Source organism: Dermacentor variabilis, unplaced genomic scaffold (assembly GCF_050947875.1).
Source record: "Dermacentor variabilis isolate Ectoservices unplaced genomic scaffold, ASM5094787v1 scaffold_12, whole genome shotgun sequence".
Taxonomy (NCBI): Eukaryota; Metazoa; Arthropoda; class Arachnida; order Ixodida; family Ixodidae; genus Dermacentor; species Dermacentor variabilis.
The window spans coordinates 21,755,592-21,768,318 of record NW_027460280.1 but is presented as its reverse complement, the minus strand read 5'-3'; the positions used below and the strand labels follow the sequence as shown (position 1 = coordinate 21,768,318).

The 12,727-nt window shown below is 50.4% G+C and overlaps 1 protein-coding gene across 1 annotated transcript in view; it reads right to left on the bottom strand.

The window, feature by feature from the left end:
- The window catches only part of kn (EBF transcription factor knot), a 136,286-nt gene that overhangs the window by 24,473 nt on the left and 99,086 nt on the right, over positions 1-12,727 (bottom strand). The window contains exon 8 of the mRNA XM_075677209.1: positions 2,078-2,159. Coding sequence (XP_075533324.1) covers positions 2,078-2,159 — 82 coding nt within the window. The remainder of the gene's footprint in view (positions 1-2,077; positions 2,160-12,727) is intronic.

The following is a 12,727-nucleotide window of genomic DNA, read 5'->3' as shown; positions in this document are numbered from 1 at the left end:
GCCGGTCTGGCGTAAGGTCGGGAAACAGAACAAGCTGCAGGGAATCCGAGGTTGGCAAATTCTTGCCGCGCAACTGCCTGAATGCGGAGATCGCTAGTGCTGATTGGTGAGTGGGGTGGTCAAGTTCGCGTGGATGGAACGGGGCTGGACCGGCAGCCTCGAGCTCGCGCCGAACGATACGTGTCCCGTTCTCATTGAAGGAGGGTGCAATGATAAGGTCGACGAAAGAATGACGTCGCAGCCACGTTACGGAGACGAGATAACTGTGGAATGACGCAGCGGCTTTTGGCCAGCTCGAAGCGGCGTCATTCCTTGACAATTACGTCGATGGTCGAAACATTGTTTAAGATTAACAAGTTGAATGCGTCGTTCGCGATCCCTTTGAGGACGTGGCCTACTTTGTCAACCTCGGCCATTTCCTCGGTGACTTTCCGACAAAGAGCCAGCACGTCTTGTATGCACGAGACATACGATTCAGTGGAAGGCGGCACTCTGATGGTAAACTCTTTTCTTCCAGCCAGTTGGCGACCGGTCGCGTTTCCAAAGAGGTCGCGGAGATTCTCCTTTAAGGTATCCCAGCTAGACAGCTCGTCCTCATGCGTCCAGAACCCGACACGCGGCGTGCCGCCCAAGTATAATGTTACATTGGCTAGTATTATGGTAGGGTCCCAGCGGTTGTTCTAACACGCCCATACATGCCGAGGCTGTCCTTAACGTCAACATTATATTGGCCGGAAAATATGCCAGGATCGCGGGGACGGGTAACCGTGACGTACGTTGTTGTTGGAATCGCATGTGTAGATGCAGACGAGGTGTCGTCACCAAAAGCCCTGGTGGAAAGCTGGAAGGTGCAGCCGCTGCGGAGCTCCGTGGTGAGGACAGGGAACGCCAACCTCCACCAAAATGTCACGTGAATGGGGGATGAAACACGGATGACTATGTCCTATGTATACTATAAAACAACTGCAGCGCTAAATAGTTCTGCCGACAGCTCCACACCTAGGAGCAGTTGGTAGTCGGGGCGCCTGCGCGCATTGTCAAAAGAAACACGCAATATGCATGTAGCAGTATGACAAGCTGTGATATTGAAATTATTAGTCAAAATACACATAAAAGCTAAGATAACACCAGCTTCCGGGTGCTTCGCATTCTGTACGCAGAACAACACAGACTGATCAGGTTTCCATATAGATTACCCAAATGACAAAGAAAAAGGTGGCGAAAGAAGACAATATGTTAGAGAGAGAGATGTGAAATATTCAAAGCCGAGAAAGAGCACCCGAGATCACATAAAGCGGGGGGCGAAACAGAAAGTGCTGTTGCGTTGAAGCTTGCGCAAGTTCAGGGAATGGGGAAGCTTCTGACATCAGGATGCCGCGGAAGCTTACATTTCTTCCACGGTCAAACACTGCTATAAAAATGTACGTACATCCCCTTGTCTGTGTCATTCAATTGCTATTCAACGCTTGTAAGCGTTCGAGAAAAGGCCGTGGAGAAAATTAGTGGCAGTGCGTGGCGTCGTTCCTGTTCGCGTTTCTCCACAGCTACTTCTGCATCTCGCTATATATAAAAACCAAGATTTCCCACGAGTTGATGCACAGGGGATCACAGCCGACCCTTTCACAGTGTAGCCGTAACGTGATGAGCTTGCGATTTGCCGAAAGCAGTGAGACGGACATTTCACGCTGTCACCGGAGGGGCACTGATGTATCCTGACATACGTGTGCAGTTTTCGGTGTCAAGAGTTTTCCGCTGGTATTATATCAAACACCTCCAGCACGTGCCTTAATTTTCTAAAAACACATTCAGTTGTCGGGGCACAACATTCCTTGAAGTGTACCAACTTTTTTACAAGAGCAGCGCGAGACGCTGATCGTGTCGTGCACCCAGCACCATTCGCTGCATTTCTTGCCCATCTGCTTCGTATACCACTCACGACATGTTGTTTGCGGCGCCATCCTGCACCTTGCGACACCTGCACGGTGCCTATAGATTGCCTGTTCCCTCTAGAGCGCACCGCTGTTTGAAAGCAAGTGACTCAGTGTATGAAGTGAACAGCTCTTGAGAGCCTACCTACCTGAAACCGCCGCATGTCCCGCGGGTTGCCAGCGTTCTTGAGGCAGTTTTGGTTGCACTTAAGAAAGAACTTGAGGAAAAACCTGCGGACAGAAAGAATAGAGAGAGGTGCGCAAGAAATAAATGAATGCATGAAAACTGAATTCTTCACTAAATGCTCGACCGCAGCGACGGAATTAACACTGCGTAAGTGGCACAACACACCGCGAGTTGAAGATCTACCGACCACGCCATCATTAAGATGTTCGTAACTGTTATTTTGCATAGTAAGTATCTGTGAACATGAGATTAAATTTAGTAGCTGCGTCAAGCAAAGCGACATAATCTCTTCCCGAAAATTGCACTTTTACTTACCCCGTCATCGCGAGAGACATTTTCTTGGGGAAAATTCTCATCAGATTCGTTTCCGCACAAAGCAGTGGACCGCGCGTCGTATGAGAAGCTCACAAATTTGTTTCATTTGTGAATAAGCGATGCCTCTCATGCTACAAGCTGTTTTTCCTTATTTGTGCTACCTTTCGTAGCTTCCAGTTGGTTCGCCAAAGCTGAGATAAAAGCTATTTCTGAAGATGCTCAAAAACGCCAAGCTGCTACCCCCCCCCCCCCCCCCCATAGCCTACACAAGAGGGTCGCGTCTCCGGAATTTCGTTTTGCATATGACACTAAATTGTCTTCGCCACTAGGCACAGAAAACGCGCTGTCGATGGCGGACAGTTGACGGAAATACGAGTCACCGGCGAGCTGGCTGAACCGCTCTGACAACAGGCGCGAAGGACGCCGGTGGCCAGCAGCGACTGCCATCGCTGACACTCGCGCTGCCACACGGGGCGATCCACCGACGCGCACCACCATCTGCCCGGCCGACGGGCGCAGCGAGCGCGGGATCCGAGCACCCTGCGCCCGCTGGGTAGCGCGCTCGCCGACGCGTCGACACTCATGAAACATGCATGACTCCCAGTGGCGTGTCTGCGAAGAGGCGCGGAGGGCGCGCCTAATGGCGGAGAGAACTGGTTCATTATGTATGACTGCATGGGCACCGGTTGCATATTCATTTTCGGCTGGTCCGATCGCGCGTCCCTGGCTTGCTTTCGCGCGTCCCCACGTCGAAGCAGCGTTGCGCGCAGAACACGCGGCGTGGACGTCGCCGCGAACGCCCCCGCCGGAGTCAAGGGGCGCGTGAATATTGAATGGGCCTCGAGGTGCGTACGTTTCGCCCGCCGCTCAACAAGAGGCCGGACGACGCGTGGCTGCTGGGCGAGGAGGTGAGCGAGGCTCCGACGACGCCACCTTGTTTGACACCGTTGTCTCTCGAACGGTAAACGAGCCCCGTCGGTACTCGCACGAGCGAGGCTGGTGCTCCCCTATGGCGAGACAACGCTAAGGATTTCCGCTGCAACTTCTCTGCAGGATTTCTCGAGGCACCGTTGTTCACGAAGCAATATCGCATCGCCTGCTCGCTTCATCTCCCCGCACCCAGGAGGTATACGATTCCTCCGTTGGTTGACGCGTTGCTCAGCCGAGTACTTTTTCATCTCACGACCAGCCATGGCATCTGCATCGCGAAAGGCTTCTCTAAATTCTACGTGAACCTTATTTATTCAGTTACCGCAGCAAGCCGGGCCAGTCCACACAGACTGCCCTGCTGCATCACAATGAATATGGAACGGCATTGTCGCCAGATAATATATATTGGCTCGGTGTTTAGAAGGCCTTTGGCAGAAGTAATTTTGGTGCATCTTCAGGAAACCAACTCCGTTATGATTTCCGACGCATAAAATTAGACCTACGTGATAGTTACCTATTCGAATGGCAACAGAAAGTATGCATTTAAAAAATTGGTTTCAAATTGGAACATTAAATAGGTGCGCTTCAGAGCCCGTAATCATTTGGAGGAGTCCTTATATTGGAAGCACGGCAGCTACATTTTTACAGCAACTGATGAAAACCACCGAGTGGAGCTGCTAACGTTTTCTTAAATATTCCCCCAACCCCACCTTTCAGACTGCTATAGTAGCAAAAAAAAACAACTGCTTACAGTTCGCCTGCTCTTACTAAAATGTTTGCTTTTTCACCCAAAACTATCTGCTTGTAGTCTGTCACCTTGTTGCTACTCAACAATAATAAAATTATTTTTGCCTTCCGAATCTAGATGTCGTTTTCTAGTGGAACTCCAACAAATAAAACATGCAATCCAATATTTTTAAACTTAAAAAAAAAAGATGTCAAGGAGTGCTTCTACCTAGACGAAAACTACTGCATAATTTTTCTACTTGATTGTCATTTTCCGGCATTGTTCTCTAATCTAGGCTAACTGCGAGAACATTTGCTCAGGACCTAATAATTAAAAAAACAAACTTTAGATATCATCAAGAATCTCTTATTTGATACTCGTATGAGCCATGAATTTCTCACCTTCACATAGGGTTATAAGTTTACCATCCGTTTCTGGTTACTTTGAAATGTGAAGTTCAAAAGAACGTCAAAAACTTCATCGCAAATAATAAAAAAGGAAAAGAAAAATATGAGACGCAACCTTCCACTGCCGCACGTCACATAGAGCATACGACCGCATCGCGCAAAGCGGCACAGTGCGTTGTGGGCAGAGAGCTACACTGCACCGTTAGTTAAACGAAAGAAAAAAGCAAGGCCACTGCGACGCGTGGCTTGCTGTTTCTTTCTTTCCCTTCCCCCTCGTTGCTGCTTGAAGCTCGTCTCCTGCGCCGCAATAGATAACGGGAACTTGATGGGATGCTTTCCTTAATGTATTCGATGACATATAGTTACGAGCACTGGGAAAAGGACTATTTAGGTATCGAAGTCGGCTACGAACATCAGGATTGACCACTGCACAGTCATCGTTCTCCCCTTCTTTTCTTTCAGATGTGCACGGCTCTATTTCGCACTTGGACGCAACAACATTAACCCAATAATGTTGTGCAAGAAGCCACCTTCCCCGCCTACCAATTCTCGAGAGACGCTATGCATAATTCGCTTCGCTGATCTTGTCAAGGACAACGTGCAGGCCACCGTAGTTTGCCAGCATCTTTTGGCACAAACCGCGCTTCCTTGTGGGAGTCCAAAACCAAACGAGGTCACCAGGGTGATAGGTAACACACCGATGTCGTGCGTCGCAGCGAGCTTTGGAGTTTTCTTGCGACGCCAAAGTCCGCAGACGCGCAAGTCGCCGAGCGTCTTCAGCGAGGCGTAGTGTATCGGCGACCGTAGGGTTGTCGTGGTGGTAAAAAAGGGAGGAGTGTCAAGCGTATACCGCGGCGGGCGAGCATATAGAAGGAAGAAGGGGCTGCAGACGGTTGTCCTAGGTTGTCCCGTGTTTGGCGGTATTGCATGCGCAAGTAGTAAACGGTAGAACTTGATCCCAATTCTTCTAATCGGACACAACAGACATGGTAAGAATAGTGGAGATCGTTCGATTAGTACGCTAAGTTAATTTGTGGATGATACGGCGTCGAGCGCCTGAAGTGCGACTAACATAAACATAGAAGCTCTTCCACGATATCCGCTGTAAGTTGACGTCTCCAGTCGCTTATAATAACACAAGGTGGTCCATGTCACAGAACAATAACGTGAAGTAGGCGAAGTAGTAAGATCGGCACTTTGGTGGCAGTGGCTCATGGTATGGCCGCCGTCTCGCACCGAAGTAGTCGGCGTGTACAATTATGCAGCGGTTCCCCTTGGATGACTGAGGTGGCACATGTTGAAGGAGACCAGATAGGGCCGTGATTGTAATTGCAGACGTTGGCACCGCGTGCAACTGGCCGCATACAACTCAACCGAATCCCGCATCCTGGGCCAGTAAAAGCGCTCTTGAATGCGATAAAAGGTCCACACAGTGTCTAAGTGATCGGAGGTAGGGTCGTCGTGCGTAGCCCAAGGGAGTGTTGGCCGGAGACGCTCCGACGAGCCCGTCACGTACACAGTAGCTGCTTGTTGCACTAGAACGGACCGAAGTGAAGAGTGACTCCAATTCAATGTTTTTCCATTGCCCAGCTTTGAACACGTCAATATCAGGAAAAGCGGGTGCCACAGAGGCAACGAGATGGTCAAACTCGTCTGCGTCACAGTCCATCGTGGTGAGCGGCATCCGGGAAAGACAGTCTGCGTCAGCATGTTTTCGGCCACTGTTGTAGGAAACACTGAAACTATATTCCTGTAACCTCAGAGTTCTGCGCGCAAGGCGATCACAAAAGTCCCAGAGGTTCACGAGCCAGCACAGGGAATGGTGGTCTGGGATGACTACAAATGGGCGTCTGTACAAGTAAAAGCGAAATCACTGAATCGCAAAGATTACAGCCAGGCATTCTCGCTCTGCCATCATGTAATTGCGTTCAGTTTTGTTTGTGCATAAGCAATCACTTGCTGACGGTCGCCATAGCGTTGGACCAGGACGGCACCCATACCAACGCCACTAGCATCTGTGGGAATTTCAGATGGCGCTGTAGGATTGAAGTGACGAAGGATAGGTCGGAAGGTGAGCAAGAACTTCAACTGACTAAATTCAACATCGCACTCTGGTGTCCACTCAAACCGTGCGTCTTTATGCAGAAGGCTTGTCAGTGGTTAGGCAAGGTCAACAAAACCAAGAATAAATCGGCGAAATTAAGAGCAAAAGACGCAGAAAACTACGAAGTTGCGTCACTGACAGCGGCGCCCTGAATGCCTAGACAGCTGCCGTCTTGAGAGAATCAGGCCGCATACCGTCCTTGTCAACAAGATGACCCAGCACAAGGGTGTGACGGTCACCAAAGTCACATTTCTTGGAGTTAAGAATCAGGCCAGCGTTTTTTTATGCAGTCTAGGACAATATCCAGGGCCGAATTGCGCTCACTGAATGTGAGTCCGAATGTAAAAACGTCGTCAAGATAGCACATACAGATGTTCCACATTTACAGGCGTGAAATGGTGTCCATGAACCTTTCAAAGGTGGCCGGAGCATTGCACAACCCAAATTGTATCACACTGAATTCGAATAATCCATCCGTGGTTATGAACGCTGTTTCCACCTTATCTGCCACGTGCATCGGGATTTGCCAATATCCTGAGCGTAGGTTCACTGAAGAAAAACAAGAGGTCGAATGAAGGCTATCAATTGCATCATCAATCCGGTAAAGACATCATTCTTAGACATGAACTTTAATCGGCGATAATCAAAGCAGAATCTCCAATTACCATCTTTCTTTGTGGAGCTGCCCAAGGACGCGAGGACTCTTGTATTGCTCCATTTTTCCACATCTCACTCACTTGTTCATCGATTATCTTGCGCTCATTAGGCGAGACGCGATAAGGCTTTTGTCTTATGGGGCGCGCAGTTCCTGTATAGATAATATGGTGTGTTCGAGACTGGGGAATCAAGAACGTTTTGTCCGGCTGCGCACAGTCGAACACTGACAGATGCTTAGAAAGTATCCACCAGTGTATGACGCTCCCTTGTGCTGAACGACTTGTTTATCATAGACAGAAGCTTGGTATCTGCGTTAGGAAGGTCAACAGGTTCACACGACGAATCTGCTACTACAACTACGGACGAATATGTGTATTACGTAAAGTAGGCGAGTTTCAAGCCGTCTGGAAGTACGATGGGTTCTGCTGAGCTGTTAGCTGTCCACAAGACAGCACGCCCGTTGCCGATTGAGACCGCCCAATGAAGGACAAAAACGTCCATCATCACAGAGTTCATATGCATTGGCTCTATGGAGGCATGGAAACTGTCTGGAATAACCTAACCTAGAAGCCGCTGCGCCTAGCTACCCCGTGTACCGGTTCTCGAGACACGACCATATGGAAAAGAGTTCGCCTCCATCGTGACGTCTCGGAAATAATCAAACGAAACTGGTTGGCGCACCTATAGGTATCATCTTTTAAGTGGCCATCGTTGCTTCTTTTACTGCATTCGTAGGCCTCATTCACCCAGCAATCATCCGCCACGTCCCGTCATGGCGCGGCGCCCATGAGGAGTTTTCTCGCCGGTTCCAACTCAAAAATGAAACGCCGGCGACGTTGGGTGATGCTCTGAATGTCACTGGTGTTCAATTTTTAAGGAGAAATCGACGCGGAACCTCCTGACAGGCGCCAATGAGGTGAGAATGACGGGGCAGTAAAACATTTATTAATTTGGGAGAGTTGATTCATAGTTGCTTTCTTTAAGTGTATGTAAGGAGATGCTGGCACCTCGTAGAGGTGTTGGCTACTTCCTCTGCTTCGACGTGCAATAAAATGATGAACACTCTTGGGATTAGCGAAGCCGTAGCAATGAAGAAGCACTCAAGAACGAGTTCCCGCGTGTAGTTCACAAGTCGTGACACAAAAACTACAAGTTCACGATCCAAGTTCACAGGCTAGTCGTGGCCTAGTGGTAGAGCGCCCACCTCGGCTGTGTGATGTCGATTTCTACCTCCGCCGGGCGCCCACTGGTTCTTTCAAAAGGGCCACAAGCGTACCCCGACCAGGCACTCGGCTTTCTTCAGAGATAATACGCTTGATACAGCGCCCTTAAAATTCCGTCGAAATCCTGGTTAGCACAGAAAAGAAAGCGTCATTGGGCATCGGTCACACGATCTACGCGGACGACATCACTGTCTGGTGCGCGGGTGGCAGTTACGGACAAGTCGAAGCCGCACTCCAGGAAGCTGTCGACACTACAGAGCGTTTTCTAACCGACACGGGACTCCGGTGCTCCCCAAAGAAATCGGAGCTCCTTCTGTACAGCCCAACTAGAAAGGGCCGCAAGCCACAAAGCTGGAAACCCCCCACTGAATTTGACATTAATCTTTACACCAAGTGCGGAGATCCCATTCCCAAAGTCGCGTCCATTTGAACCTTGGGAATCACACTCAAAGGGCCGGGCACGAATAGCATCACCATTCACAAACTAGCAAAGAAAACGGATAGCGTCATCGGTCTAATCAGGCGGGTAGCTAACAGAAGGAGAGGCCTGAGCGAAGAGAATCTGATAAGGCTAGTCCACGCTTTCTTGTTATGCCATTTCACGTACGTAGCGGCCATGCACGTCTGGAAGAGGGCCGAACGAGACAAGCTAAATGCCATGATAAGGAGAGGGATCAAGAGCGCAGCTCGGACTACCAAACTACACGCGCACCGACAGACTCCTGCAGTTGGGCATTCATAATACCCTGGAAGAAATTTCAGAAGCACAAGAAAGGGGACAGATTCTCAGGCTCTCCGGCACCAGGGCGGGCAGACGACTCCTAACAGAGATGGGCGTCCCCCAGGCCACTGTCGAAGACGCCTACCAGGGCCTTCCGAAAGAGGAGAAAGATAACATCATCGTATCGCCTGTCCCACGCAATATGCATCCCCAACGCAACGTAGAAAGAAGGAAGGACATAGCGGTGGCGCTCCTACGCCGCGCAACAGAACTCCCTGGCGGCAGCTGCTTCGTTGACGCGGCCCAGTATGGCAACAGAAACAATTTCACGGTAGTGTCAATCAACCACAGGGGTTCGACCGTTAACGCCGCTTCGGTACGAAGCACGTCGTCGCGTGCGGCCGAGCAAGTGGCCATTACCTTGGCACTCCTGGACGACAAACATGCCAATATCTTCAGCGACTACAGGGCAGCCATCCGCGCCTTCAGCGTTGGCGCCCTGTGCAAGGAAGCCTGTCGCATCCTCGACGGCAAAAGCATCGCTGCCCACACTCTCATGTGGTTCTCCGCTCACATGGGATCCATCATGGGAGGCACCACAAACCTCAACGAGCTGGCCCACTCCAAGGCGCGAGGTCTCGCTTTCCGCGACCATGGATAACTCCAACGCCGGCCCGCAGTGGTGGAGAACAGAGATCAACCGACCACATACAATGAAATTGCGCAGCACTTTTATCTCGGCAGGAGAGACTTTCCCCTTCCACACAAGAAGTTAAATAGACCGCAGGCATTGACCCTCATATTATTGCAAACAGGCTCGTATCCCAGCCCGGCTTTAGTCCACACAATTTATCACGACACCTATGCCACTAGTTCTTGCAGGCACTGCAATGACATCGCTAGCCTAGATCATATGCTCTGGCGTTGCCCCTCGTTACGAGGCACAGAACAAATAAATGAGGACAAGTGGCTCTCCGTTATCAAGAGCCCCGATGCCGGGGCGCAACTATGGGCGGTCCAGAGGGCCCACAATGCGGCGGTCGGGCATGGCCTGACTGTCCCAACGTGGGAGCCGCCCGCAGCGCGCTGAGTCGCGTACCTCAGGACCTTCATTAAAGTCTTGCATCCATCCATCCATCCATCCATTGAGCCGCTCCCACGGCAGCACTTTCGCATGTGGCGTCCTAAAGCACCTGTTAGGTGGGGGCGCCCTCGGGTAGGCGACAAACACGCCTTTTCCGAGCATTGATGCTCCATAATAGCCGAGCACCTGGCCGGGAGCGTGCCTGTACCTATTTCGCCAGTAGGTACTAGGCTCTTACAGCCGCGGCGGATGCTCTACAACAAGGCTGTCTGTGCATGGCTCGACAAATGGCGCCCTGAGACCAAGCTTAAAGATCTATATAGGACCCCCTTTCGAGATGCAAACCCCTACAAGTAGCCGAGCACCAGGCCGGGGGGCATCTCTATCCATTAGAACAACCGGTGGGTTTCCTGCGGCGCCGTGGTCTGAGCGCAGTACCTCGCGCACACAAGCCGGATGCTCTACGACTAAACCATGTTTGAACATGTTGCCCGCTGATATTAGGCCTTTGTGATTGGTGGCCTTATTAAGGATGCACTTCTTTACCGGCTAGGCAGATATTTTCAACCATGACATCATGGTGAGCAGGAGGTGGCATATTTTCTAGGTTCACGCTAAGAGTGGCCTCATTTGACAAGAGCAATGTGCGATCACAGCCCAAGCTTAAGTTTCTCTTAACTGCCCTTTCAAAATGCACAGTTTTGAATAAGCCCACACAACTGCGTCATACGAAAAATGCTGCGAAGCAAATGCAGCCTGATGCCAACATATTCGCGCATTGCGCTAGAGCGGCGTCCAACGCTCAAACACGTATCGTTTCGAATGAATAAGCGGACACGCCAAGCCCTTGGCATTCATCGACGTCCCGAGCTTTGACTCCCCCGCTCAAGATGGCGGCTGCGTGCCCGGAGGCGTCAGGTGAAAGCGAGCGGGCCTCCTGAGCCCGAGGGGGAGTTGTCGTCGTGGCAGCTCCACTAACCGAGTTAAGGGGGGCGGTGGCGTGGACGCCGCGGCTCGGCCGGCCGCAACGCTGTTTGTCTTTGCCGCCATCAGCGATTCAAATATGCACCTCCCCCTGTTTGACTTCGGAGCGGTCCATCGACCCCTGCAGCCGCTGACATTACCCCCCTCCCGCACTCGATCGCCCCTTCAAGTCATGTCTGGGATCGCCAGCACTCCCCTTTTCCGGTCGCGCAGTCAACCAAATCGAAAGAGTGAGGGCAGGCAGCGACAGCCTGTTCTCAATTCATTACATGCGGCACTGCTTTGATGAGGCGGGCGTGATGTAACGTCAGCTGTTGGTTAAGAAAGAGGAGCTAAAGCACTCCGGATTGATTTAGACATGTAAGGAAGAGGGAAAAAATGCAAGGGAAATTAATTTCTGCAACCTTCTGTTGAAGTTGTAATACAATGAACATTTTAAAACTATTGCGTCAAGCTTGGGAAAAAATGACGATAACAGACACTTTTGAGAGAGAATATCTTAAGCTCAACCCATACGTTGTTATACCACGCTTGTTTTTAAATATTCCCTTGACTTGTTCAGGTAGAGTTGATGACGAAAAAGACAGTACACACACGACAAATTGTGACACTCAAGTAACTAAAATTACATTTTTTTATCCATACAAAATTAAAGAAGAGGTTTGCGCTTTTATTGGAGTCGGCTACTAGAGCAAGCAAATTAGCACTATAATTGCTTTTTAATTGGCCATCTTATAACAAATTTTGAACGTGTGAGATTGAGGCAAGGAAGCAACGAAAGTCTGACTATTTACCAGAAATACTGAGGTCTGTTCTGACATCATCGTCCTCACCTTCGTTGGAAGGAGGCGGTGCTCTCCTAGGTGGCGATCTCTGTCCCCTATTCTCCATCTCCAGCCTGTCCTTGTGATCACCTAGCTCTCTACCACTCTCGACTTGGCTTCCCTTCAACCGATTGTGTTGCCTAATAGACCATCTGTTACATTTCATAACCCGCTCGACTCCAATTATTACACTTAATCTCTATCAACTACAGATCGCCATCCGCCTGTCTGCGTCCTCCACACTGCCGTCTTTCTATTTCTCAACAGTAATGCTCTACACCGATCGCATCTTGGTTCTGAGCCATATCTTTGCGCTGCTAAGCACGAGGTAGCGGATTCCATTCCCGGCCGCAGCGGGGCTGCATTACGGGGGAAAGGGTGCTGACACGCCTCTGCAATGGGTGGTCAACATTAATCCGGAGTCCACCACTATATACGGTGTGCCTCGCAATCAGATTGGCGCGTAAAACCCCAGAATTTAATTTTATGTGTTTTTTTAAGCCACCAGCTTGAACAGGTAATTCGGTACACCGAGCGCAGCTTGGCATTGTCTCGCCCTTCCGGTTCAACACCCAGATCAACAATTATTCCCGAGAAACACGTCAACGGGCGGATGGCCCGCCGCTGTTCGTGCGG